The following is a 24,408-nucleotide window of genomic DNA, read 5'->3' as shown; positions in this document are numbered from 1 at the left end:
CTAACTAACCTTTCTGAAAAAAGCCGGGCGATATCTCTTGTTTTCGCTCTTTAGTATCAAGCTCCGTGACTGAAATCCAAATACTTAAAACAGTTCAAAACAGTAGTATAAAAAATCATGCTCAAATGTACATGTCTGGGGACCAAAGTAAATATTAAAATGACTAGAGAAGGCCATTTCTTAAAACTCATGGTCATGGCAAAACCAGACTTGTTGGATTCACCTACCCACCCCACAAACCACAAGCCAGATCGTATGTCTTGATTTGTGGTACTTCCATGTTCAATTCACCAAACTATCGATCCCAATGTACAGTATTTGTTCATCAATGTTGAATAAAAATGGAACATTTGGCTAAAATTTATAAAAGAAACTATAATAATATAGGAAAGACAAAGACTAGACTATGTGTGTATACATGCAAACACAATAGACAATGCACATATCCCATTTATCCACTGCAACTTTGATAAGCTAACATGGTGAATGGCAAACACTGCAGATTTTCTTCTTTTTCTTCAAGCTTTTTCAGTTCATATCAAGATAGTACTAGGAAAAAATAAAGGAAAATTCTTGTAGATCTTGTTAATTTTCTAGATTTTCGACCCCAATAGGGTGGTTCCGTCTCTTGTATACTTTTCGTCTACGTGAGTTTTTCCTTCTAATAAACTATTATTCATTAAAAAAATATATACATAAATAAAGGAAAATAAAAGTTTTCAAGACCATCAGGGCCAGCAAATCTATAACATACCATATTCTTCTATTCACACAAACTCAACGACTAAGATGACTATAAACACGATCCAACAACACCTAATCCTAAAGAACCTAAATTTTCTCAAAGACATTTTATTGAAATATAACAGGCTTACTCTGGTCCTTGTAGTGTTCTCAACCCTACCACTCCTTATAAGTGAAACTACCTCACCCATTACCAAACCGTCTTACCCAATCTTCCCTCAATTTGGCCCATAGTCGTGCCACCTCCAATTTTTGGGCAATTCTTATTCCATCTACTCTCACTGCTCATCAATCTCTAAAATTTCAATTCAACAAGCTCATCCAGTAGATGTTTTAATACAACCTTGCGTTCTATGCCATAATGTTTGTTGAAGTTATAACTCTCCCAAAGCATTCCTCAAGTGACAAATACTCAATATTCACATAAGAGTCAGAAGTGATCCAAAGTGGTTTAAACTTATAAGAGAATCTCTCGTTTAGATAACACAAGGTCTTTTGTGTATGGGTTGGTCATCAATCCTTACTGACACTTCATTCCAACTCCCATTTTACTAAATTACAACCTATATATTTCTAAGTCATGCAAGTTCCACATGGTATGGCCATGTTAATTGTGATATGGTTCAAATCCACTTCTACGCAACAGGTCCAAAGGACAGGTAAGCTCCCCAGTCAATTTATCCATAACGAAGGCAAATAGAACAATGATCCAAGAGCAAGTTTCCTTTTGACTCCAAGCCACATCTCACTACATAGCTCAAAAGGAAATAAATTCATGCAGGGTGGATACAGAAAAGACCTTAATAATCAATCATGCATCCAAGATGACAACAATAGCTTGTAGTGAATAGTATCATATATAGATTCTAATATGACTTGCATGGAATATGTCTCCACCATGCACGTTAACAAGGTAAAAATCAAAGAAAAAATAGATATATAATGTGTCAATGGACAGCTGTGCTGTCCATAATTGTTCATTATTTCTTTCCTTATTCTTTCCTTATTTCTCCATCTCTCATTTTGTATGGTTGGCATATATATTTGACCGATTATGATTTGTATGTATAGGGCTAGAATTATGCGGGACTTTATTTTCTTTCCATGTATAGCATTCATGTAAAGTCTTTATAATAGACAGAACTCAAGGCTAAATTCAGCCATTCAAATAATATTTTTGTCATGGTATCAGAGCCAAATTGCTAAGTTTTTTTTTTCCTACGATTTTTTCCGGTTCTCGGTTTCTGTTTTTGAGTTTTCACCGCATGGTGGTCTGTCCCTCTCGGCACAATTCTCTTGGCTCAAGTCTCTCAGAACGATTTTCTGCAGCTTGTCCATTCAAATAGACAGCTGTCCATTGACAGCCCCCCTCAAATTGATGCAGGGTGATCAACAAGCATCAATTTGCCACTTAGGAAGCAATGTCGATGACGGGTGAGCGCCTTGGTGAAAATATCCGCAATTTGGAGATCAGTGGAAATATGTGGAAGAGTGATAATCCTAGCATCAAAGGCTTCCTAGATAGAGTGACAGTCCACTTCAATATGCTTGGTGCGCTCATGATAGACAGGATTGGCCGTGATCTGAATAGCACTGGTATTATTGGCATGTAGAGGTGTAGGGTCGGTCTCCACAAAATCTAACTCAGCAAGCAAACCACGAAGCCAAATAATTTCTGAGCAAGCAAGAGACATAGCGCGGTACTCAGATTCCGTAGATGACTTAGAGACTCTGTCTTGCTTCTTACTTTTCCAGGAGATCAAGGCATCACCTAAGAACACACACCAACCAGTGATGGAGCGACGAGTATCCGCACAACCAGCCCAATCAGCATCACTATAAGCGGCAAGGCGAGTAGAATTGCTGGCAGGAAAGAATAAGCCACGGGCAGAAGTACCGCGAACATAGCGTATAATTCTTCGGACAGCAGTCAAATGTAGATGACGAGGAGTCTGAAGAAACTGGCTGACTTGCTTTGTCATAATGAATATTACCCTTTCTAATTTCTTCTTCATTAGAAAATGATGTCCTTGAAGACCACCATAAAGTCAGTCATGGAAGAGGTAGCAGAAGCATGGTTTAGAGTGCAGCAGTTGCAGTGAGGGTGGCAGGCAGTCATGGAAGAGGCAGCAGAAGTATGGTTTAGAGTGCAGCAATTGGAATGACACTGACTGTCTTACAATGATGAAATCTGGAGATGGTGGAAAGCAGTGGTGGTGTGAATTGTTGGGGAAGGGAAGAGGGGGCCATGATCTATGTTTGATATTTATACAGGTTTGGAATTTTGAAGGTCTCTAATTTTCTAAATCACTAGACCCCTTGTTTTGCAATTAACTCTCTCTCCCCCCCTCCCCCTCTTTCATCTTTTTCAAGTAACTAGAATGTTAAAAGAAGAAAAAAAGGACATGGGAGGTATCCTCTCTAATAATTTATATATCCATCCACATCCAAGCCATACCCTACCATATTTGTATACATGAAAAAAGAAAAAAAAAACACACACACACACACAAACACACATACACTGTGCATCCCAACAAATCCATTACACAGGCTACGGGTACGACAAGTATTCTGAAGTATTCTTGTTTCTTAGACGTCAACCATGCATTTTCTAAAATAGATTTGTTGCCATTGTCATTATTCAAGGTCTAAAGTCGGAAATGCTTCATTCATTTATTTTTTTCTAAGATAATTACACATTATTATATGTTTATTCAATTATTAAACTAGTTTTTACATGTCTTGAAAATTCTTTGTTCTCTCAATCAACACATACATATTATAACACCTAAGCAGCATGTGAATCAGTTAGATCGGACATGCTAAGAAAAGAACCTGGAAAACTGGAACCCCAGTGAAGCCATCGCCAGAAATACCAGCCTTTTCCATCTCCTACACACAGAAGAAGAAATAATTGTTAATATATACTGCAGCACCACTACAGTAATGATTGTTAGGTAAAATCAAAGAATTTTCTTGTATAAAAAGTTTTCAGAAAAGAATAGGAACTAACAACATATATTTTTGGCTGGGAGAACAGCTCTATAATTATCAAGCTCACATTCTTCTTAAGAGAAGTATTCACACAAAAATTATTAAGAAGTTAACTGTTTAAATATTCTATTTATCCTTTATTACACATCTTTCAGATATACTCAAACAGTAGGTCATAGTAAATAGATTCAACAAAATCATAAATTGGTCTTATATATTTCGGCTGAGAAAGTGTCTAAGATTTAGTGCCAATACTGCAGAGGTCAATAAATTCATTTCACATTCAGTTCACTGTCCCCCAGTTGAAGCACGCCCAAATGGGCATACATGAAGTGCTCTGATTCCTCCAACAAGGAGGCTGAGGAGGGAGGGAGAATAAGAAGAGAGAGAGAGAGAGAGAATCAATGACGCGATGATAACTGACACTACCCCACCAAAAAAAAAAAGCAACAACCTCCTCCATGCCATGCATTGAAAAGGCAGCGCCAACCACCAAGTGAGTGTTTGTCGGAGTGTAGCTCCTCAACTCCACCATGGAGATAGCAATTTTGTAATTTCTTTTATCATAAGTTAATTAAGGTCAAGCAAAGAGATTGTTGCAATTAACCACTGTTAACTTTATGAATGATAGTCCACTTGATCAATATAAATTTTGCTTGTCTGTGTTGCTCATGATTCTAGTTATTGACTCACAAATAGCAAACACATAATCAATATAGCCGCAACTAAAATCAAAACCTAACGGTATCATCTGGTATATTAGATTAATGAAAGATCAGATTAATCCCTACTATCCAAAATGAACAGCCAGCTGAATCGAAAAGTATCATGATCATGGGTTCCCAAACCCTAAGTTCTACAATCTTTTCATACAGTTTACTCTTCCTGTGTCTCTAACCTACTTTTCAATAGGATGAAAGTGTTGGTGTGAGGAAGAGTGTTAAATATCCTGTCATATGAGAGCTTCCCTATGTTTGAATTTCGTGCACAAGCCGATGGAAGCCTTTCTGGCAGGCATTTTCTCAGAAATTGTTTCCAAAGAATTTCACAGGAAACGAAAACTTCTGTTGGAGGCAAAGAGGAAAGGTTTATATTCTATCTATACCATATATGATCTACCGATGAAAGTGGGGATTAGAATGAAAGCTCTGAGACATACATATGTTCAGAATTCTCACTAAAGGTAAATAAACATGGAAACTCTAACTTATTTTGTTTAAGGTTAGGAAGAGTTATCATACTGAGGTCTGAAGCCCCGGTTCACATAATATCCGATTAATGGCAACCTATATAACCATCCCACGATTATCTAGATCGAAATAACGCATTTCTTATCAATTCTCACATTAGCACAAGGTTAATCAACTTTATGCCACTAAATATCTCACCATAAGTGCGTTTTGGACTTGCGAAGACTCCGGAATCAACCTGAAGGCCACCCCATTAAGCTTCAACTGAAAGACCTGTAAGAAAGAACAAAATCCCATTAGACTCCAACTGCACCAATTTTATTCTCTTCCTAAACACCGAAAAATGCACTGATTTGCAAAGTAAAACCAAGAAATTCAACCACCCAGGCACCCACCTTATTCAGAGCAACAGCCACCACCTTGGACCCACTTTGCATTGAGGGGTCCATGCTCCTAATCTGCTCAAGAAGCGCCTCCGCGTCCTCTTTCTTGAAACAGAACAACCCGAGAGATTTCCTGGTCGAGACGCCCGAAACCAGCACGAACTCATCGACCGCGTTGCTTAGCGCGTAGACGGGCACGCCCGCCAGCCGCTCTTCAATTGCCTCGGCCGACAGGGCGCCACCAGCACCAGATTGGCGAACCGTCGTGAGCTGGGTCTTATTGGGTTCGGCAATCCGAGCCCAGACCGGGTTCTTCCCATAAGAAGAGCCCAAAATTTTGGGGTCCAGGGCGTGTTTTGCATGGTTCTGGAAGTTGGAGACGGCAGATTGAAATTGGGTTTTGAGGGAAGAGGGGTTGGGAAGGTGTTGGAGGAGGTTAGAGCAATGATTTTGGAGGTCGGAGAACGCTCGTTGGAGATTGAGTTGTGGCCCTTGTGGGGGTTGTTTGGATGGTGGGAAAAGTTTGGAGTTTTCGGAGTTCATTTTCTCGGGAAAGGAAGGGTGGGATATTGAGTGAGTGCGAACGAAGAAGGTGAAGAGAAGAGGGGTTTTGGCTGAATTGAAAAGAGGGTTTTGGCCTTTTGGGTGGTTTTGACTCGCAAAAGCCAAGTCATAGTCAGCCAAAAAAGGGGGGAAAAAAATGGCACCACTAGGTGTTACCCTACCCGAAGTTTGAAAATCCCATAATATGGAGGAAGTAGGAACTACACAAAGGAATGCATCTACACAATGCACTGCTGCTAATGCCTCAGAAATAACAGGATCCGTTATACATGGTTAGGAAGGAACCACGCATAGTTAACAAGAGACAACCTTCATGATCTCTAACTATTATGTCAATCCTCATCCTCTTATTTTCTTTGTCCACAGCAAAATCCTAGTTTACTTTAACAAAACCAAATGAAATAACATTCCACACTTGAGTGAGCCGTAGGATCCTCGCGCCTAATCTGCTTTTCATTTGTCAATTGAAAAGGATGGGCGAAATCCCCCCATGGGTTATCGAATTTCTTCTAAACTAAATCTTGTGCTACAGCCGCCATAAGCTCAACCTCTTCCGCTTCCAATTGGTGACTCGATTTCTCCACAATATACTTGAAACATTCTAAGTCTCGAAATCCCAAACCACCATCTGACTTGGAGAAGCCCATGTTATACCAGCTCATCCAATAAATCCTCAACTCTATTTTTTGAACAGAAGAATAAACTTCCCATTAAAACTGGAGAAATACAAAGGTGATTCCAAACAGAATCTAGAGATGCAGACGATCTCTAACCAATAAATTAATAATACAAGCCGGTGGCTGAACCATCCAACAAGAAGATAAATTCTTGTGGACTTCCAATTTTGCTAAACAATGAGCAACCGCATTTCCTTCCCTTTTAATGTGAATAAATTTGGCAGATGTCAAGTGATAAATGTCATGGGCAATACTTTCAGTGATATGGCCAGAATTAAAAAGATGAGGAAGAGGAGAACAAATATCATCAATCACTTGAGCCGCATCTCCCTCAAAGATTACCTCACGAAACTCCATCTCCATGCAAAATCTAACTACCCAAAAAGCTACCAAGGCTTCCACTAATTTTGCCTCTATTTTCTGAGGGTGCACAATACATTTGGCAGCCAAAAAAACACCATTACAGCTCCTGGCCACCGACCCAAAACCAACACAACCTCTACTAGAGTTTATAGCCGCATCCCAATTGATTTTAATGAAGCTTTGAGGAGGAGCTACCCATACTTGACACTGACGAACTGTAGATACATCCGGCTCCTGCCCTTTATTGTTGTCACGGCACAAACTATTACGGTAATCTTACAAAGAAATCATCGCAGATTTAAGGACAAACATCCGAAGGATGTTTAAAAGAACCTTAAAAAAATGAGAGCATTTCTTCTCGGCCAAATCTTACGTGCAATATTAATAAAGAGTTCCATATCTTTTTTGGAGAATCTGAACATACATTCCTCAAAAAGGGATTTAAAAGAATTACAAAGCATGCTACACTTCTGAAAGCAAGACTTGGAGTCCCCCCCATACATTCTAGGCCGTAAGGCAGAGCCAAATGGCATGAACTAAAGTCTCCATCTCCAAGTTACAGCAAGGACAAATGTCTTCCTCAATCACTTTACGCTTCAAAAGATTGGACTTAGTGGGCAGAATGTCATGGCAGGCACGCCAAGTAGAGGCCTTTACCTGATTTGGAACCTTTAAACTCCAAAGAAACTTCCAAATTAACTTCTCCAATCCCCTAGAACATTGCCCCTTAGAAAGGTCATTAATGCATAGACCCAAGTGGTAAGCACTCCTGACCGAGAACTTGCCATCTTTTGATTCATTCCAAATCAATTTATCAGGGGGAAGACATGGACTAAGAGGGATATTGAGGATCACATCAGCCTCTTCCTGAAATAAATTATCTCTAATAATGTCTTCCTTCCAGATACCTCGATTATAGTCAATGAGCTCCCCCACCATGTGAAGCTGGTCTACAAGCCTTTGGGGAGATTGAACTTTATGAGTAACGGGGGTGGGTAACCAACGATCCTCCCAAATGTTAATAGAAAATCCATTACCAACCCTCAAAACTAGGCCTTGTTTCAAACTTTCAACAAAGCCTTAACATTATAAATACTCTTCCAAACAAAAGAAGATCAAGTCCCAGTCTTAGAGTCCAACAAACTAGACTGAGGATGATATTTAGCACTAAGCAGTCTAGAGACAAAAGAATTCGGATTCTGAATGATGAGCCAGCCTTGCTTAGCAAGAAGGGCTTGGTTAAAAATTACCAAGTCCCTAAAATCCAAACCACCGATGGTCTTAGATCTCCTCATATTCTTCCAACTCATCCAATAAATCCTTAACTCTTGTTTCTGTTGTCCTCATCAAAATTTATGCATCATGAAATTTATGCCCCTACAAAGTCTTAGATTGCTGAAAAACACGCATACCGTACGTAGGGATGGCTTGAATTACTACTTTTAGTGGAATCTCATTCCCTACTCATGAGAGGAACTTCACTTTCTAATCATTAAACCTACTCCATATTATGTCTTTTTATAGTACTTTTTGTCTTTTAAAGGTCATAATTAGAAATTTCCCGACCAAAGCTGGTAAGCACAAATATTTCTCGTAACTTTGAGTTGATTGCACTCCAGCAAGGGAAATGCTTGCTGGGGGACACTCATCCGTCTCCAGCACCCATTTATAATAAAAAAAATGTTTTTTATTAAAAAGAGACTCACAGGAGACGGATGAGTATCCCCTGTGTAGCAAGGCTCCTCCAGCAATAGTCAAGATTTGCTCATTTGTTTCTAGACTTGTGTTTTTGCTAAAGAAGATGGATATTTTCTCCTCACTTATCTTTTGGAATGATGCTTTCTCATATACTTCCAATTTCCTCTGCATCCTACACCATTCAAGAGAATTTGCCTAAAACAAGATAGAATGTTGTCATCGATTATAAAAAATTAAAAATTAAAAAAAAAATTAAAAAAAAAAGAAGAAGAAGAAGAAGAAGAAGAAGGGTTTAAACGATACCTCCGCTAGCTAGAAACGCATAATTTAGACCCCAGTGCAAACAAACAACAATTATGCAGCAAAATGATAAGTATTAAGTAGATACCAAATTAATTAAGAAAGCATAAACCAATCCTTCGACAACACAATTTTTTTATTTTTTTTATTTTTGTTAACAAAGTGAAAACTTTTGAATAACACATTATATTGTAAAACTATTATGAGACAGCTAAACTCAATAAACCAATTTACTAATAAAGATTTGTAGTACATGCAAAGTATTGTAAGTACATTAACAACCCTTATAACGATTTAGACTTATATACACAGACAAGCACTCCCACTTGCTTCATACCGTAGCAGCTCCAACTTTTCACTGGGCAATCATTTTACTTAGTCTTCTTACCAACCCACCAATAGGCTTCACATTGTCGTTGATGTAGAAAGAGAAGGTGAACTTGCTGGAGGAGAAAAGAGAGACGAGCTATTTGGTTTTCAATGGACATATACAATTAGTTTTTGAGAAATGTTAGGTTTCTATCTTTTATTCATTTCCGTACAAGAGATCGACAAATCCATCATTTAATATATGTGACCCACATGTAGGTCTCACAAATTTAATGGTGGATTTATAAAAGAGATTGATATATAACAGTTCTCTTAATTTTTAAACGTCTAGAAACAAGGTGTCACAAAGACATAAGATCAAAATCTCAAGTAACCACCTCTTTTCTATTAGGAAATTAAGCATCCCCTAAAGCTCCTGTCCGGACAAGCTGTGCTGCCAGTCGGAACGGTCTCCACATAAATAACATTCTCTGCATAATGGAAATGGGATATATGGACAAAATATGTAGTCAAACTTCAAAGCAATACAATTCTAAAGATGTATTCCCATACCGAGCAGATTTTCAGTATATATAGTTCATCCAATACCCTATCACGGCGCTTTGCGACCCCACATTTCCGAAGTGAAATAATGGTTAGCGATTCATTGATATTCTTCTTATTTCTTTTTTTTCTTTTTTCTTTTTGAAAAGATATTCTTCTTATTTCTTGGTAAAGAAAAGGAAACATATATAGTGATTCATCCATTTCATCCAACATCTAACAATATTATCAAAGGGTGTAAGATAAAGCATTGATTTACGACAATGCTTTCAAGATAAAGTTTATAATTTCTAATATAAGTGAAAAGAGTTGAGTAAAAATATTATACTTGAAGAGAAAGAGAAATATATTATTATTATTTTGAACAGATAACATGAGTCACCATATATTACTGAATAACGCCCGAAGGAAATTACAAAGAATAGAGATACAAGTCCCCTTACACCCTAAGCCAGAAAAATCTGACTTAAAATAGCTATCTAAACAACACACAAACATTACATTAACAACGTTTGAGCCACTCTTTACATTTAAGCACAATCTAAACAAATAAAAAGATGGTTAATCTAGCTACTATGCCAACAAATAGTCCAGTAACAATTGAGCATTACAAAGGCAGACTGTGAACAGAAAAATAAATAAAAATGCAAACAAAAACCAAACGAAACATGCGTCGGGAAAAAACCGTCACCGACGTTGGCGCTTGTAAACACGCGCCTTCACTAGGAACCTCCCTCTGCAGTAGACGACCGTTGAAACCACCAATCAGAGGCGCGTGTCATGAAGGACCTAGCCGAAGAACACAGATCTGGCACCAAAGAAGATATAAAAAAAGCACAGCCATAAAAACTAGCTGGAGACACACCAGAAAAACCGTTCCCCAACACAGACGTCACATGTAGCCTTCTGCCAGAAAAACTAACAGAAAAAAAGAACAAGGAAAAGCTAAAAAAAAAAAAAAACCAATCTCCATAGTCCTGGAAGGACTAGAAGAACATCAACCACCACCGAATCTAGCTTGGGGGAACAAAACTCCCTAGAAGGGATAGAATTTATACCAAAATAAAGAAAACCGGAAAAAACATAAAGAAAATGAGAGAGGAGAGGATGGAACCTCCTCACTGGCTGCACCAAGAAAAAAGATATCAGGAGAGAGAAGAGAGATTTTGAGAGGGGCGGCGGCTTATTTTATATACCCATCATATTTAAATGCAACCATGTTAATAACAGTGCATTGTGCACTGGTTAAGGATTCTATTGAAATTATACGCATAGATGCTGCTTTGTGACTGCATTAACTGCATATTGCTAAATTTAATAATTTTGTAAATTATTGATTTCATGTTAGGGTGCGTTTGAAATTGCTATTTCGTAGAGAAAAAAATGCGATTTTAAATCAAATTGTAGAAAATGAACCGTTTGGAAATTGCGTTTTTAAAAAATTGCGATTTGAAAACGCAGAAAAGTGCTTATTCAAATCGCAGGCAACTGAGTGCTTTTTTGAAAATGCAGTATTTTAAAAGGTTAATCTGCGATTTTAAAGGCCAAACTGCGATTTTGCCAAACGCTTAATTGCGTTTTCAAAAATCACTTTTTTAAATCGCACATTTTAAAATCGCAAATCTAAACAGACCCTTAACATTTGGGCGATTGGGCTTAGACAGAGACTAATAAGATTTTTTTCACTAGAGAGTCAAATTATGAATGAGGCCAAACTTAATTTTTTGCCCAAATATATATATAAACTATCAATATATATAAATATTATCAATGGGCATTGCCCTCCTCTCTAATTAGAGATGTACAAGCAGACAGTTATTGACCACCCAATAATTGCTACCCACTAATCGTATAAGGACATAACCATTTTTGTAGGCGGTTTTAAGAGTAAGCGGATGCAGTTAATAATCGCTAATCGCATACCCTTATATATAATAATAATAATATATAAAATGACGTCATTTTAGTGCGTTTGATATAAAATTTTCGTTTCGAATTTAATGAAATTGATTTTTATTCCTAAAAAACAAATAATAATATTATTGAGCTTTATTATATTTTAAAGCATTCTAATTATTTATAAAGGTCAAAAATCATTTAAAATAAGTCTTAAAAAGAGGTTCAAGGGTGGCCCAAAACATTAAAAAAAAACGTCTATTTCTAAATGATGATTATATAGTACAATTATAAATTCCAACAACCACTAATTGTCTGAGGCGAAGCGATTACAATTGTTGATTGCAATCGACAATTAGAGGCAACTGTTTCTTTTCCTTCTTAAAAACAGCCAAGAGTCTAGAGGGTCAAAGACAGCACAAGTATCAACGCAAGCAAATATTTGTTCGTATTATATATTTATAATTTTATATATTTAAAGACAAGTCTTATAGTTATTTTATTATTATTTAGTATTTCTACTTATTTTTCTAAACACGCTGAAAGAAACTATTAAACAAGTATAAATTTCCTACTTTTAAAATGTAACCACTTATCTTTGAATTTGAAACGTAATTAAAGAAAGAAGAAAAAGACAAATTAAGAGGAAAAGTATCTCACCTAACATATCAATTCTTTTGAAATTTACTTGGAAAAAAAAGAAAAAAGAAAAAGAAAAAGAAAAGTAAAAGTGTATTGTATTATCGGGAAATATAAAATATAACTAATTGCACCGATTATAGTATTCATCGGGGACGTACATAAATCACAGCAATATATGATTGGATAAAGAGCGTCAAAGTCTCTTTCATAAGAGTAATACGGTTTGACCTGGTGGATCTAGCACTCTTATATATTTCGCTGTGGGAAAAGTTATGTCACAGACTCACAGGCAAAGACGTCAAAGTCATTGTTGTTCTAGAAAGCGAAAAAAAGGGTGAGAATTGAGATGCCCTAAAAGCAGGCTGAAGCGTTACGTATGATATAAGAGTCATTGGGGGCCAAAACACGTGTTATGCAGGTTACTTCAGATGCAACGGAGCCAAAAATTGCAGTCAACAACACTTGCATAGTAGTTGTACTAAAAAGATGCATCTGCCCACTGGGCAACCCCCAAAAGTACAACTACGTAAAGCGCTTTTGAATTATTGTTATTTAACAGCCTTTTCTGGTATTAGTTTTAATTAAAATCCATAGGCATCGCTGTCTCTCACCGTACGTACCAGTCAATGGCCCACATAGAAAAGACTTACCCGTAAGTGTCAAGTGCAGTGCTTTCTGGTTTCTCTTCTCTTCTCTAAACCCTCTCCTCTTGGTCTGCTCTACTTCTCTCTCTCTCTCTCTCTGTGAACTGTAAGTGTTGCTTCACATCATTCCAAGGAGATGGATCACCAAGATCAGAGCAATCTTCACACACCAGGTTTTGTTTGATTCTTCTTGTATCATTTGTATGAGTGTGTGTTTTTTTTTTCCTCTTATGTATGTAGATAAATCTTGGATCTTTTCTTTGTTGGGTTTCTGGTTCTTGGTTTGGTATGGAAATTTTGATGGGTTTTCTTTCCAAGTCTTTTTTGTGGAAGTTGTTTTTGGAATTTTGTGCTTTTTTCTCCTGATTTTTTGTTTGTGAAAGAAGTTTTGGGGTTTTGTTTTTCTTGATGGTGCAGGGAATGAGGGCCATGGAGTCTATGTCTGTCGCAAATGTGGTTGGCCCTTCCCAAACCCGCACCCCAGCGCCAGACACAGACGAGCGCACAAGAGGATTTGCGGAACTGTTGAAGGCTACACTCTGGTTGACTCAGAGGAGACTGTTTCTGATGATGAGCGCCTCTCTGATGAAGATCACAAACTCCCTAGTGAGAACTCCTGCTTTTATATGGATATAAATATGTACACCTTCTCTTTCTGTTTTGTGTGCTCTGTTTAGTTACTGACAAAATATAAGGAAAAAAAATTATTGGCATTTGAATCTTAAAGAAAGAACAATATATTTCTTTTCGTTGGTTTTCTAATATTAAAATAGAACGCTATATATATTGAATTTAATGTGTCATTGTCGGTGAATTTGGGTGTTTAAAGGTCCTAAAGTATTGGAGACAAGTAACAGTGGGAAGGGTAGTGGTGGAATTGGGGAAAGATCAAATAGATCAGAAGATGAACTATATTCGGATGCTGCTACAGAATTTTTAGATAGTAGTGGTTCAGGAATTGAAGAACGATTTGAGGATGTTCGAGAATCAGCAACTAATGTGGACAAGGGTGCCAACGACGATCCGAACGTCAGCCAATCATTTGAGGATGGTGGCATAGCTGGTAAGCTTGTGGTGGACCTCAATATTTATTGATATTAGCTGTTTTTGTACATCACAAATAAAGGTTCAGCAATATATGCTGGAGTAGTTGAGACATTCAATTATGGTTAGAAGGCTATGCTTGATAATATCTACCTCCATCATATAAAAATATGATCTGCAATAGAATAATGCTTTGGTGAATTTTAAAAAGTACACAATCTCTAGAGTCTTTGGTCTTTTTTTCTTCCTCGTTTTTACATAAGGAAAAATCTTTGTTATCATGTTGACCTGCTTGGATTGGGAAAATCACTATTTTCTCAAATGGTGACTGGAGTGTTATCGTAATCATATGCCCTCTTCATAGTGGAGCACAATTTTAAAATATTAAGGAAGCGGAGTCTTACAGAACTAGTAAGAAGGAAAACGTTTTCTGCCTTATGCTATGATACTAAGTTTTCATAAACAGTGATAAATTTTGGAATAATCATTTATAGGGGATCTCAGTGCCACAATAAGATAATTTTCCACATTTTTAAGTATGTTTTTGTATAGGATCTGAATCCCACTTAGATGATGGTCAACCTTAGTTAGACCTACTAGGTAAAGTTTACGTCTACCAAATATATAGTTTTTTTTACTACATTTAGTGATTTTTTTTTAATCTCTGCATTTATTTTTGTCCATTTCTGTATCTTGAATGCATATAGTTTTGTTCTTGACACCTGAGAGATATTCCAGTGCAACCATCAAAACACTTTTATTTTTTGTTCTTCCAAGAAGGGTCTTCATTAAATCTTGTATCAGGCATGTTTTTTGGGATGTAATATGTGACGTTAAATTAACAAGTTCCTTTTCCTCCCTATAACTTGGTTTTTAAAGTAATTATTTCTATATAAATGTGCAGATATTATTCAACCACCAAATATTTCAATGGATAGCAGCCAAATGGGAAATCCTGAAGTTCCTGAAAGTACAACAAATCAGTTGGGGAGTACACCACAGTCAAGCTCTACTATCAGTTCAATGACAAGTTCTATTTCAGACTGTATAACTGAAGAATCAGTTGTATGCAGTCATGATAGGAAAGGTCCACCCAGTGACTCAAATGCTATAAAGCCTGAAAGTCCGACAGATGCGTTACAAGAAAATGAGAAGACCAATGCTAGTGAGGATGTTACCAAATGGTCTTTGGCATATGTTGCACAGGAGACTGATACGAAGGGAACTGGAGAAACTAATTTAGATAGAAATGTAACAGACTCTATGGTCTCACCCAGTAGATTTGCTGGCGAATCATTTGAGACAGTGTCAAAGTTGGAAGAAACAGTTGGAAAAGCTCCAGATCCTGTGCCAGCTGATATAGCTGTTGAGTCAGAGGAAGAGCATGATGACGGTTCCAGTTCTAAGATGAGCCAAAATGATCTTGCCCCTGAAGTTGATTCTTCTGATCATGTGAGTGCTTCTATTGGTAATTCTCAAGTCAAGGTGGATGCTCCACAAGAAGTAAACCATGCCAGTTCTGGATTTTTAATTGATGGTGGCAACATCAAGGAGGAAGGGAATGACAATATAGATGTCCTCTCTGTGCCTGGTGATTCTGCTAATCAAGTGAATGCTGCTATTGATGCTTCTCAAGTTATGGGGGGTGCTGCAGAAGGAATTCCCTATGCCAATTCTGGTAATATAATTGAGGGTTGCAACAGAAAGGAAGAAGGAAATGAAAATGTAAATATTCTCTCTGTGCTTGATGATACATCAATAATAGACCCTCCTGAGAACATCGTTGAAGATTTAAAAGAAAATAAAGGTGTTAGGCTGCAGGAATATGCAATCCTAGATTCATGTGCAAAAATTGCAGATAAAGAAGATGGTGCTGAAGATTCTGCTTCTGAGGAGAATTCTTCCACTTTCCAGTCAAGACAATTGAGTGAAGGAACTGAGAGGCCTTCTTCAGATATTCTGGACGACAGTGGTGAACGAGAAGGTGGGAGAAGCAAGACTGTAGTTAATGAAGTGCTTGTTGAGGAGGAAGCTGATGTGTCTCCGATCAAGGTCACAATTGATGAAATAGGAGCCTCTGTGAATTCTTCCACTTTCCAGTCAAGGCAATTGAGTGAAGGAACTGAGAGGCCTTCTTCAGATATTCTGGAGGACAGTGGTGAACGAGAAGGTGGGAGAAGCAAGACTGTAGTTAATGAAGTGCTTGTTGAGGAGGAAGCTGATGTGTCTCCGATCAAGGTCACAATTGATGAAATAGGAGCCTCTGTGAATTCTTCCACTTTCCAGTCAAGGCAATTGAGTGAAGGAACTGAGAGGCCTTCTTCAGATATTCTGGAGGACAGTGGTGAACGAGAAGGTGGGAGAAGCAAGGATGTGGTTAATGAAGTGCTTGTTGAGGAGGAAACTGATTCGTCTCCGATCAAGGTCACAACTGATGAAATAGGAGCCTCTGTGGAAGTTGTGGCCCAAGACATTGATGAAAATCACATGGTCCGGACTCATGAAGAGCAAGAGATCAATAATATTCGCAATAATGAAATACAGGTGAATTTTCCAGAAAATACTACAAAGTTCTCATCTGATGCTGGAATCAACCAAGCAACAAACCTACTTGGCGTGGATGATGCTGGTAACCGTGAGGAAGCTTGGACTGAAGGATTTGATGCTATTGGAGATAACAATGGAATAGGTGCTACAGAGAAAGATTATACCAAGATCTCAACATCAAATTCTAAATCGGCTGGTATTCTCTCTGAATCCTTAGTTGATCCAACATTGGACTTACCTCAAGGTGATGAAGCTGGTGTTCATGAAAAGGGAAAAATTGAAAAGTGTGATATAGGCGGAATTGAAACCCGGGAAGGACCTAAAGAGGATGAACTTTCAATGAAGTCAAAACTGACTTTTGAATCCACTAGCAATTTTCATGAATCGCAAACTGTTGCAGATGACATAGTTGATGGGTCTGTGAAGAAGTTACCAGAACATGAATGCTTGCATTTGGATGAGGTTTCATATTCAAGCATAGTTGGCAACAATAGTTTTTCAGATGCTGGCATAAAAGAAGATGAATTCAGTGGCAATGATAAAGTGGAAGTAGAATCTCTTGGAGTCAGTGCTGCTAATGAGTCATATCATGGTGGAGAGGTCAATTCATTGCAGAAGACTTTGGAAGACCAAATGATAAAAGAATCACATATCTCTCCTTTAGAGACCGAACCTTCTGTTCAAAGTTCTGATGCTGTTGAAGATAACCATGCTAGAGAGTTTGGTGGGGGTGCTTCTGTAATCACTTCGGAGTCTTTGGAAGGTGATAGTAACTTTGTTAAGCAACAGAGTGCTGCATCTGCAGTTGATGTTGCAGTTGACTCGTTTAGCCAAACTGATAGTTTGGAAGGCAACTGGGGGTCTGTTTCAGGTACATTTGTTATTCTCTCTATGAGATTCAGGCTGGTAGGAACTCTTTGTAAGTCAGAATTTTCTTTGATTTGGCATATCGATGTAACATTTTGTTTGCTACCCTTCTCTACTATGCCATTTAATTTATGTAACCACAATTTGTTAAAAAATCAAACGTTCTCATCTGATTGGATGGTACATAATCACTTTTACTATTATTTTTTCTTTGATTATTAATAAATCAAACTGATAATTTCAAACATTTGGAACACGTCTATTTAGCTTGTTTGAGAACATGTCTATTTGGCTTGTTTGAGAACATTTCTCCTCTTTCCTTGATGCTTCTAATTATCTATGCATAAATACCTTAATTTGATAACTATGGTTTCCTTTTATTTATTTTTTTTTTTTTTGTGGTAAATGAGAATCGTCTTTCATTAATTCAGTCTATATGCTTGTCTTTTATGCATGGAACAGTGCTTTCTATCCAATCAGATGCACCAGGAGTTAGTGAAGCTGAAGCTTTTCCATCATCTGATTCCCTAGCATTGACAGAAGCAGAAAAATCCCACTTGCAGAAGCCCAAAGCAGCACCTGGGGGACAGCATTCTGACAATATGTTTGAGGCACCATCTTTCATGACATTAGTTGAATCAAAAGATGGGAGTGACCAAAAGACGGGTGCTTCCGAAATTCAAACAGGACAGAATCCGCAACAGCAGTCCTCATCTTTGCAGGCGGGGTGGTTTCCTTCTCTTACTAATGTTGTGAATGAATCACAGGGGAGAAAGAAGAACGAAGAGATTATTGCCAAGGTAACAAACTGGAGTACCGGAAAGCAACACACTCCTTTAAAAAGCCTTTTGGGTGAGGCTTCCCTTGAAAGCAAAGCAAAGTCAAAGAAACCAAAAGAAACTCCAGCTCCTGCAATTCAGAAAGATGAAACAGTGGCAAAAGATAATGGTGCCATTGCCACAACAGTAAACTCCATTTTAGATACCAAATCGCCTACATCTCAGGCTGCTAAGACAGAGACAAAAAGAGAATGGAACTCCCCAGCTAGATACCCTTCAGAAATTAAGAGAGAAAAGAGGAAAGTCAAGGGGAGACCATATTGGGTACAATTTGTCTGCTGCACATCTATAAATTAGAGGATATATTCAATGTAGTGAGAGTATATAATGGGGATCACATCCCACTCAACTTCTCAATGGTAAAGTTGTGTCGGTGAACTTTTGGTCATTGGAAACTAGTCTGTTTGATAGTAGCTTTAATTTGTACTTTGCGTAGATTTTAAGGTACCTGTATTACATATTCATTCTGTCAGCGTTATACACAACTGTTTGTCTTCGGACTTTTGTTCTTGTGTGTTACGGTTCTTGTTTACCGAGAGCCCTTTTTTTGGGTGGTTCTGCTGCAACATGTTTTACTTACCATGTCGCTTATGATTGTGAATTTCTGATCCTTCTCACAGAACCTTAAAGACCCACAACTTTTTTTTTTTTTTTTTTTTAAATTTTTTTGTGTTGTCCTGTTTACTTATTTTTATTTGTGAACTGAAGAGAACATTTTTCAAATCAAGAAATTGTCCTGCTCTTACCACTTCAAATCCTCACATTTAACAACTTTGTGACTCAAAAGCATAGACAGACAAGTCGATATTCTCGGTACACGAAATTACTTCTATTTATTTAGTTATTTCGGTAAAGGAGGTACGAGAAATTACATCTTTTATATACTTAGTTAAAACAGTAGCCCCCAAAAATATTAGGAGTGCTATACTTTTATTCTTTAGTGTTCACTTTCAATTACTTATTATCTGACTTTAAAAAAATAATAATAAACAAAAAAAAATTCTAAAAAATACTAGGAGTGCTATATATGTATGTATTTTTCTACCTACATATATGTCGGGTTAATCAGGCGCTAAAAATGTTTCAAAAAACTTGTTAACAAAAAAATATTAATTACTACGTACTATATAAGGTTCAGTGTGTGTTACCATCCCGATTATTTGTTTATTTTTTTGGGTAAATGACATTTTATTTCTCAAACTATCACCTTATTTGCACTTGTACCTTAAAACTACAACTTATTGTACATAGTTCGGACCAAGAAACTATCAAAACGTCCTGACTTCAGACTTGTCCCCTTGAATCACATTTAACCGTTATTTTGGATAGAAACGTCATTTGACTAGTATGTGCGTTTGTGTTGTTTTAAATTTACCATTTATACTCAATGTAAAACTGCATTGTTTTAGAAAAACAGAAAAAACTAATGAAATGAGTGGTAGATAGGGATGGCCCCTCTGTTGCAGGAAAGAGTGGTTGCAAGCCACCCTTATCTATTATGGGAGGGGATGGCTACGCGACCACTCTCTACCATAACAGATGGGTGTAGCTGTGTCAAGCAAATGCTACTACTACTATGATAGAGAGTGGTCGCGCGACCATCCCCTTTGTTGTGAGAGGGGGTGACTGTGTCGCCATCCTCTAAACAGATGGGTGGTACGGCTACCGTACTCCTCTATTTAGAAGAGGATGTCGTTTGGCTATCCCTCTATTGTGAACGTAATGGCTACGTGGCCACCTCGATCTGTTATGGTAGGGGTGACATTGCCCTTGCTTCCCTATTTTTTGAAGGACAAAGTACTTATATCCCCATCGATCTATCAAACAATTTGTAATGTCGTTTCAAACTTTTATTTGAAGCAATATCCATCTCAACCTATTAAAAAAATTGCGATTCGCACCATGGTATCTAAAACAAACATATATATATATTTTTTTTAGCACTCAAATGAATCTTTCTTGCCATGTAAAATCTTGAGGGTAAAAGGGAGATTTTTTTTTTTTTTTTTATTGCTTAATTATTTGCTGGTTGCTTAAAATAAAAGGGGAAAAAAGAAGAAGATAAAGGAAAGCAGTTTTCAAAGGTTTCAATGTGGCACAAGTAATAAAAAGAAAATGAAAGCAAAGAAAGAAGGATTGGTTGTGTGAGCGGGAATGGGTGAAAGAAAGGTGCTCTTGTGTCTCTTAGAAAGGCCATTAAGCTCACTGTGTATACTATATAGATTTCTAATTATCTTGGGGGGCCGCCTTTTCTCCCATTAATACTTAATTCAAAGAAAGTAAGATGCTATAAATACTTATAATTGCCATTCTAATTCTGCAGAGGTCAGTGAGGACAAGCATGGCTAAATCTCGTGTGAAGGTTTATTTGTTTGCCATTTTCATTATCTTCATCCTTAATATCGACATGGGTTAGTAGCTTTGTATATATATATATATATATATATATATATATATATATATATATATATATATAAATACTATTATACTTCTCTTATACCTCTTTTATATATACATATTCAATCACAGATCATGAGTTGATCTTATTCATGCCAATTAAGCACGTTATATTCAAGGACCATTCTACTTATTATTATTTTTATGTTATTTTTTGTATTTTTTTAACATGTTTTTGAGATTAGCAACGGGGAAGAGTTGCAGTTTTCTGAGCAAAACATGGCTTGGGAGATGTGAAGTATCAGCCCACTGCGACAGCAAATGTAAGGATTGGGAGCAAGCGGGAGGTGGAGAATGTCGCGGGCGTTGGTCAAGCAAATGCTATTGCTATTATGAAAAATGTCCACCAACCTTATAAATAAAGTATTTTGTATTATAAACTCATTAAAATGAACAATAGCAAAATATAGGCATCTGGGTTTTAATTATTTTGTGGACGTAGATCATAAACCGAATCACGTAAATTCATTGTATCCATTTTATTATTTCACTATTGTCTTTATTTTTCTATTCGATTATGTATTCTTTCAAATATCGTAAGTATACATGCATATGTTAGTATCAAAGAATGTCATATTTTATGTATGGGTGTGAGAATATTTTATGCTTGTGGAATTGCCAAATGTTGCTAGTATGAATGGGAATGGAGACTATCTATACAAAGAATATCAGAAAACTTTATTCTATCATATATATAAACTGAAAAATGATAAATTATATCTTATGCTCTCAAATTAACTATCACTTCCTTTTCAATTACCGTACCCTTACAAACTTCAAAACGTTCTCTTGATTCTTTCTTTCTTTTTCTTCTTCTTCTTCTTCTTCTTTTTTTTTTTTCACTGTAAATAACTAAATAATTAGCAAGAAAGTAATCTTCTAACTTCTTGTGAAATCTGGTTTTAATAATGTTCATATATTCGAAAATGCTCGCTCTGTAATAGTTGTTAAAATCGGAGTAGTTAATGTAAGACGAACCAATCTATCATTCAAATAGTAATCATTAGATTTTTTTTTTTATTTTTTTTTATTTTTTTTTTTTTTTTAACTCATTCTTAGGATAATGCATAAATAATAGACATTTTTCAAATGGTGAGGCACATCAAACTTAAAATGTTGCAATTGGTATCTCAAAAGAAACTTTTTTCCTCTTTTTTTTAGCACTCAAATGAATCTTTCTTACTACGTAAAATCTTGTTAACACAATTTTCAAAATTAGTATGTGCATATGTATATAGTTTGTGGTTTGAAAATGTTTTAACTCGAAGCTTTTTAAAGAGCTTAAGAAGAAGAGAGACTCATATAAGAAAAAGAGAAATTAAAGTTGACATTTATAAGATTAAACTCACACTAAGCTATTGCATTAAAACAAGCAATGTTTGAGTATTATGCACTTGTGTGTGTGCGTTTAGTATGGGGACGAGCATACGTTCGTGTGCATGTGCATCTGCGCGACAGTAGGTTGTTGGGCGCTAGTGGCACCTTGATGGCGCACTTGGAGCTAGTAACGATCAGATCATGATCGTTGATTTTTGGACGATGAAGATTATACGATCTGGTTATTTGATCTAAATCATAGGATCCTTCTAAGGTAAATCCAACGGTTTGATTTACTTAACCACTAGTAAAGTCAACTATAAAATCAAATTAAATTTGATCTAACGGTTATAATTAAATAACCTTTGTTTATAAATTTAATCTAACAACGAAAATTAAGTTTCTGTTAATCTCTGATAGTTAGATTGTAATGACACATAAAACTCTTTCTTCTTCTCTTTTTAAAAACTTTCTGTAACTTTAAAATTGGAGTCCATCTCTCTCTTGCAATAATAGAAACATTAAGAGTGTTCTAGTTTTGTTTTGTGTAAAACTGTAACCAAATTACAAAAGTTTTTCTGAACTCCATTGTATACGATCATGTGCATACCAATTCTGATGAATTGGTGGAGTCGAGGGCAAATAACTTCTTAGATTCTCAAGAAAAGCGACTCACCTCACGAGCATTTAATTTCCTGTTTTATATTTATTTTCTTACAAATCTTGAGGGTAAAAGGGAGATTTTCAGTTTAGTTGCTTAATCATTTGCTGGTGGTTGCTTTAAGAGAGAGAGAGAGAGAAGGAAAGCAGTTTTGAAAGGTCTTATCGTTTCAATGGGGCACAAGTACTAGTAAAAAGAAAATGAAAGCAAAGAAAGAAGGTTGATTGTGTGGTATGGTTCAGCGGGTTATCTCTCGGATCAGTCTCGGTCTCTCGGGTCTCTCCATCTCTGGCTCTCCTCTCATGGGCCTCTCCCTAAATCCCTCGATCTCTCCCTCGGTGTGTTTCAAACGAAAAGAAAAAGAAAGAACAAGAAAGAGTGATTGGACAGAAAGAAGAAAGGGGGAGGGGGGAAGAAGTGTATGAAGCTAGAAACCGAGAAAGAAGGGAAAAGGAGGAGAATAAAAAATAAAATAAAAAAAGAATAGAAAATAATATTTAAATGCAAGTAGGGAGTTGAATAGTGAATCTGTTGGAGAGAATATGAGAAAAACAGTAGTTAAAGTAAAAAGTTATACTTTTTCAATGGCTATTATAATTTTCATTGTTAGAGACGCTCTTATAGAGGCATAAATAGAAAATGTGATTTAATAATCTAAATTTACCTTGAAATTGATATGAAGTTTGTTCATTATCTTTTGGTAGAGACCACTGCAACTTTGCAGAAGAAGAAGTCCAAAGTCCTTTGAAAAAGGGAGAAAAAACAAAAGAACCCATAAGAAACAACATGGAAACCTATGAAATGGGTGACACGTAGATTGGTCCAAAACGTTAGATACGTCCTTGAAAACCGAAACCACTCTATGTTCATGTTATGTTCATGTGAGATGCCGATCAATCAAGTATTTGCTGTGATCTTTAGTCCTTCACCTCTGGAGAAAAGATTGAATTAAGATCAATTAATCAGCACTTACTATATGAATTTCAAAAAAACGCAGAAAGGCATTCCAATTTCCTTCACCTCGATCTGTTTCCCTGGTTTCTGGAGATGTGATCGACGTACGGTTTCAATTCAAACATTAATTATAAACGAACGTGTCTTTTGCTTGACAAACGCATTGTTTCACTAGAATTTTGTTTTTTTTTTTTTTTTGTAACTATTGTTTCACTTCACTTAAACGTGCCTTTTGGTTGACAAAATTAAACGTACAGTTCAACTTTAAAAGGACACTTGGCTATGTTATAAAAGGACACTTGTTGCAATTATAGGCTCTTTTCTCATTGATTCCCCTATTTTATATATATATATATATATATACACACACACACGATATCCCGCAAAGCAACGGGATAAGGTCTAGTAGCCGTTAATAATAATAATAATAATAATAAATTAATAACTACTAAACTCTGCTACATAAACTTTGTGAAATGTTTGTGTGGTATGTAGTATTTATCTACCTACATATATATATCGGGTTAATCATGCTCTAAAAATGTTTCAAAAAACTCTTTAACAAAAAAAGATTAGTTAATACGTGCTATGATGCTATCTAAGGTTCAGTGTGTGTTACCAGCCCGATTAATTGTTTTTTTTTTTTTGGTAAATAACATTTTATTTCTCAAATTATCACCTTATTTGCACTTGTACCTTAAAACTACAACTTATATATTGTACATAGTTCGGACCAAGAAACTATCAAAAC

General features: G+C 36.5%; 2 protein-coding genes and 1 long non-coding RNA gene across 3 annotated transcripts; 2 read left to right on the top strand and 1 right to left on the bottom strand.

The window, feature by feature from the left end:
• On the bottom strand, nucleotides 1-5,991 carry LOC133871518 (protein TIC 22-like, chloroplastic). The gene is made up of 4 exons (XM_062308958.1): nucleotides 5,327-5,991; nucleotides 5,130-5,204; nucleotides 3,583-3,639; nucleotides 1-69 (listed from the first exon to the last, which is right to left on the bottom strand). The coding sequence occupies exons 1-4, from the start codon at nucleotides 5,855-5,857 to the stop codon at nucleotides 1-3; spliced, it is 732 nt and encodes a 243-aa protein (XP_062164942.1). The 5' UTR covers nucleotides 5,858-5,991.
• Nucleotides 5,992-12,964: 6,973 nt separating this feature from the next.
• On the top strand, nucleotides 12,965-18,817 carry LOC133871505 (uncharacterized). The gene is made up of 5 exons (XM_062308946.1): nucleotides 12,965-13,144; nucleotides 13,389-13,577; nucleotides 13,801-14,034; nucleotides 14,920-17,433; nucleotides 17,892-18,817. Exons 1-5 carry the CDS (start codon nucleotides 13,108-13,110, stop codon nucleotides 18,563-18,565), a joined length of 3,648 nt encoding a protein of 1,215 aa, XP_062164930.1. The 5' UTR covers nucleotides 12,965-13,107; the 3' UTR covers nucleotides 18,566-18,817.
• A 1,772-nt stretch (nucleotides 18,818-20,589) lies between these two features.
• LOC133872648 (uncharacterized) lies at nucleotides 20,590-21,292 on the top strand. Its single transcript, XR_009901063.1, has 2 exons — nucleotides 20,590-20,679; nucleotides 20,911-21,292. It is a non-coding gene; the product is annotated as an uncharacterized LOC133872648 (long non-coding RNA).
• Nucleotides 21,293-24,408: the final 3,116 nt, after the last annotated feature.

The sequence above is a fragment of the Alnus glutinosa genome, chromosome 1, assembly GCF_958979055.1.
Source record: "Alnus glutinosa chromosome 1, dhAlnGlut1.1, whole genome shotgun sequence".
Classification (NCBI taxonomy): domain Eukaryota; kingdom Viridiplantae; phylum Streptophyta; class Magnoliopsida; order Fagales; family Betulaceae; genus Alnus; species Alnus glutinosa.
This window is presented reverse-complemented; position numbering and strand designations above follow the sequence as displayed.

Coding starts and splice junctions, on each gene's coding strand:
- LOC133871505 (XM_062308946.1), top strand. CDS start 13,108: ATGGATCACCAAGATCAGAGCAATCTTCACACACCAG. Junction 14,035..14,919: donor TGAGGATGGTGGCATAGCTG/GTAAGCTTGTGG, acceptor ATAAATGTGCAG/ATATTATTCAACCACCAAAT. Junction 17,434..17,891: donor CAACTGGGGGTCTGTTTCAG/GTACATTTGTTA, acceptor TGCATGGAACAG/TGCTTTCTATCCAATCAGAT.
- LOC133871518 (XM_062308958.1), bottom strand. CDS start 5,857: ATGAACTCCGAAAACTCCAAACTTTTCCCACCATCCAAACAACCCCCA. Junction 3,640..5,129: donor AAGTCCAAAACGCACTTATG/GTGAGATATTTA, acceptor TTCTGTGTGTAG/GAGATGGAAAAGGCTGGTAT. Junction 70..3,582: donor CTGGGGTTCCAGTTTTCCAG/GTTCTTTTCTTA, acceptor TTTGGATTTCAG/TCACGGAGCTTGATACTAAA.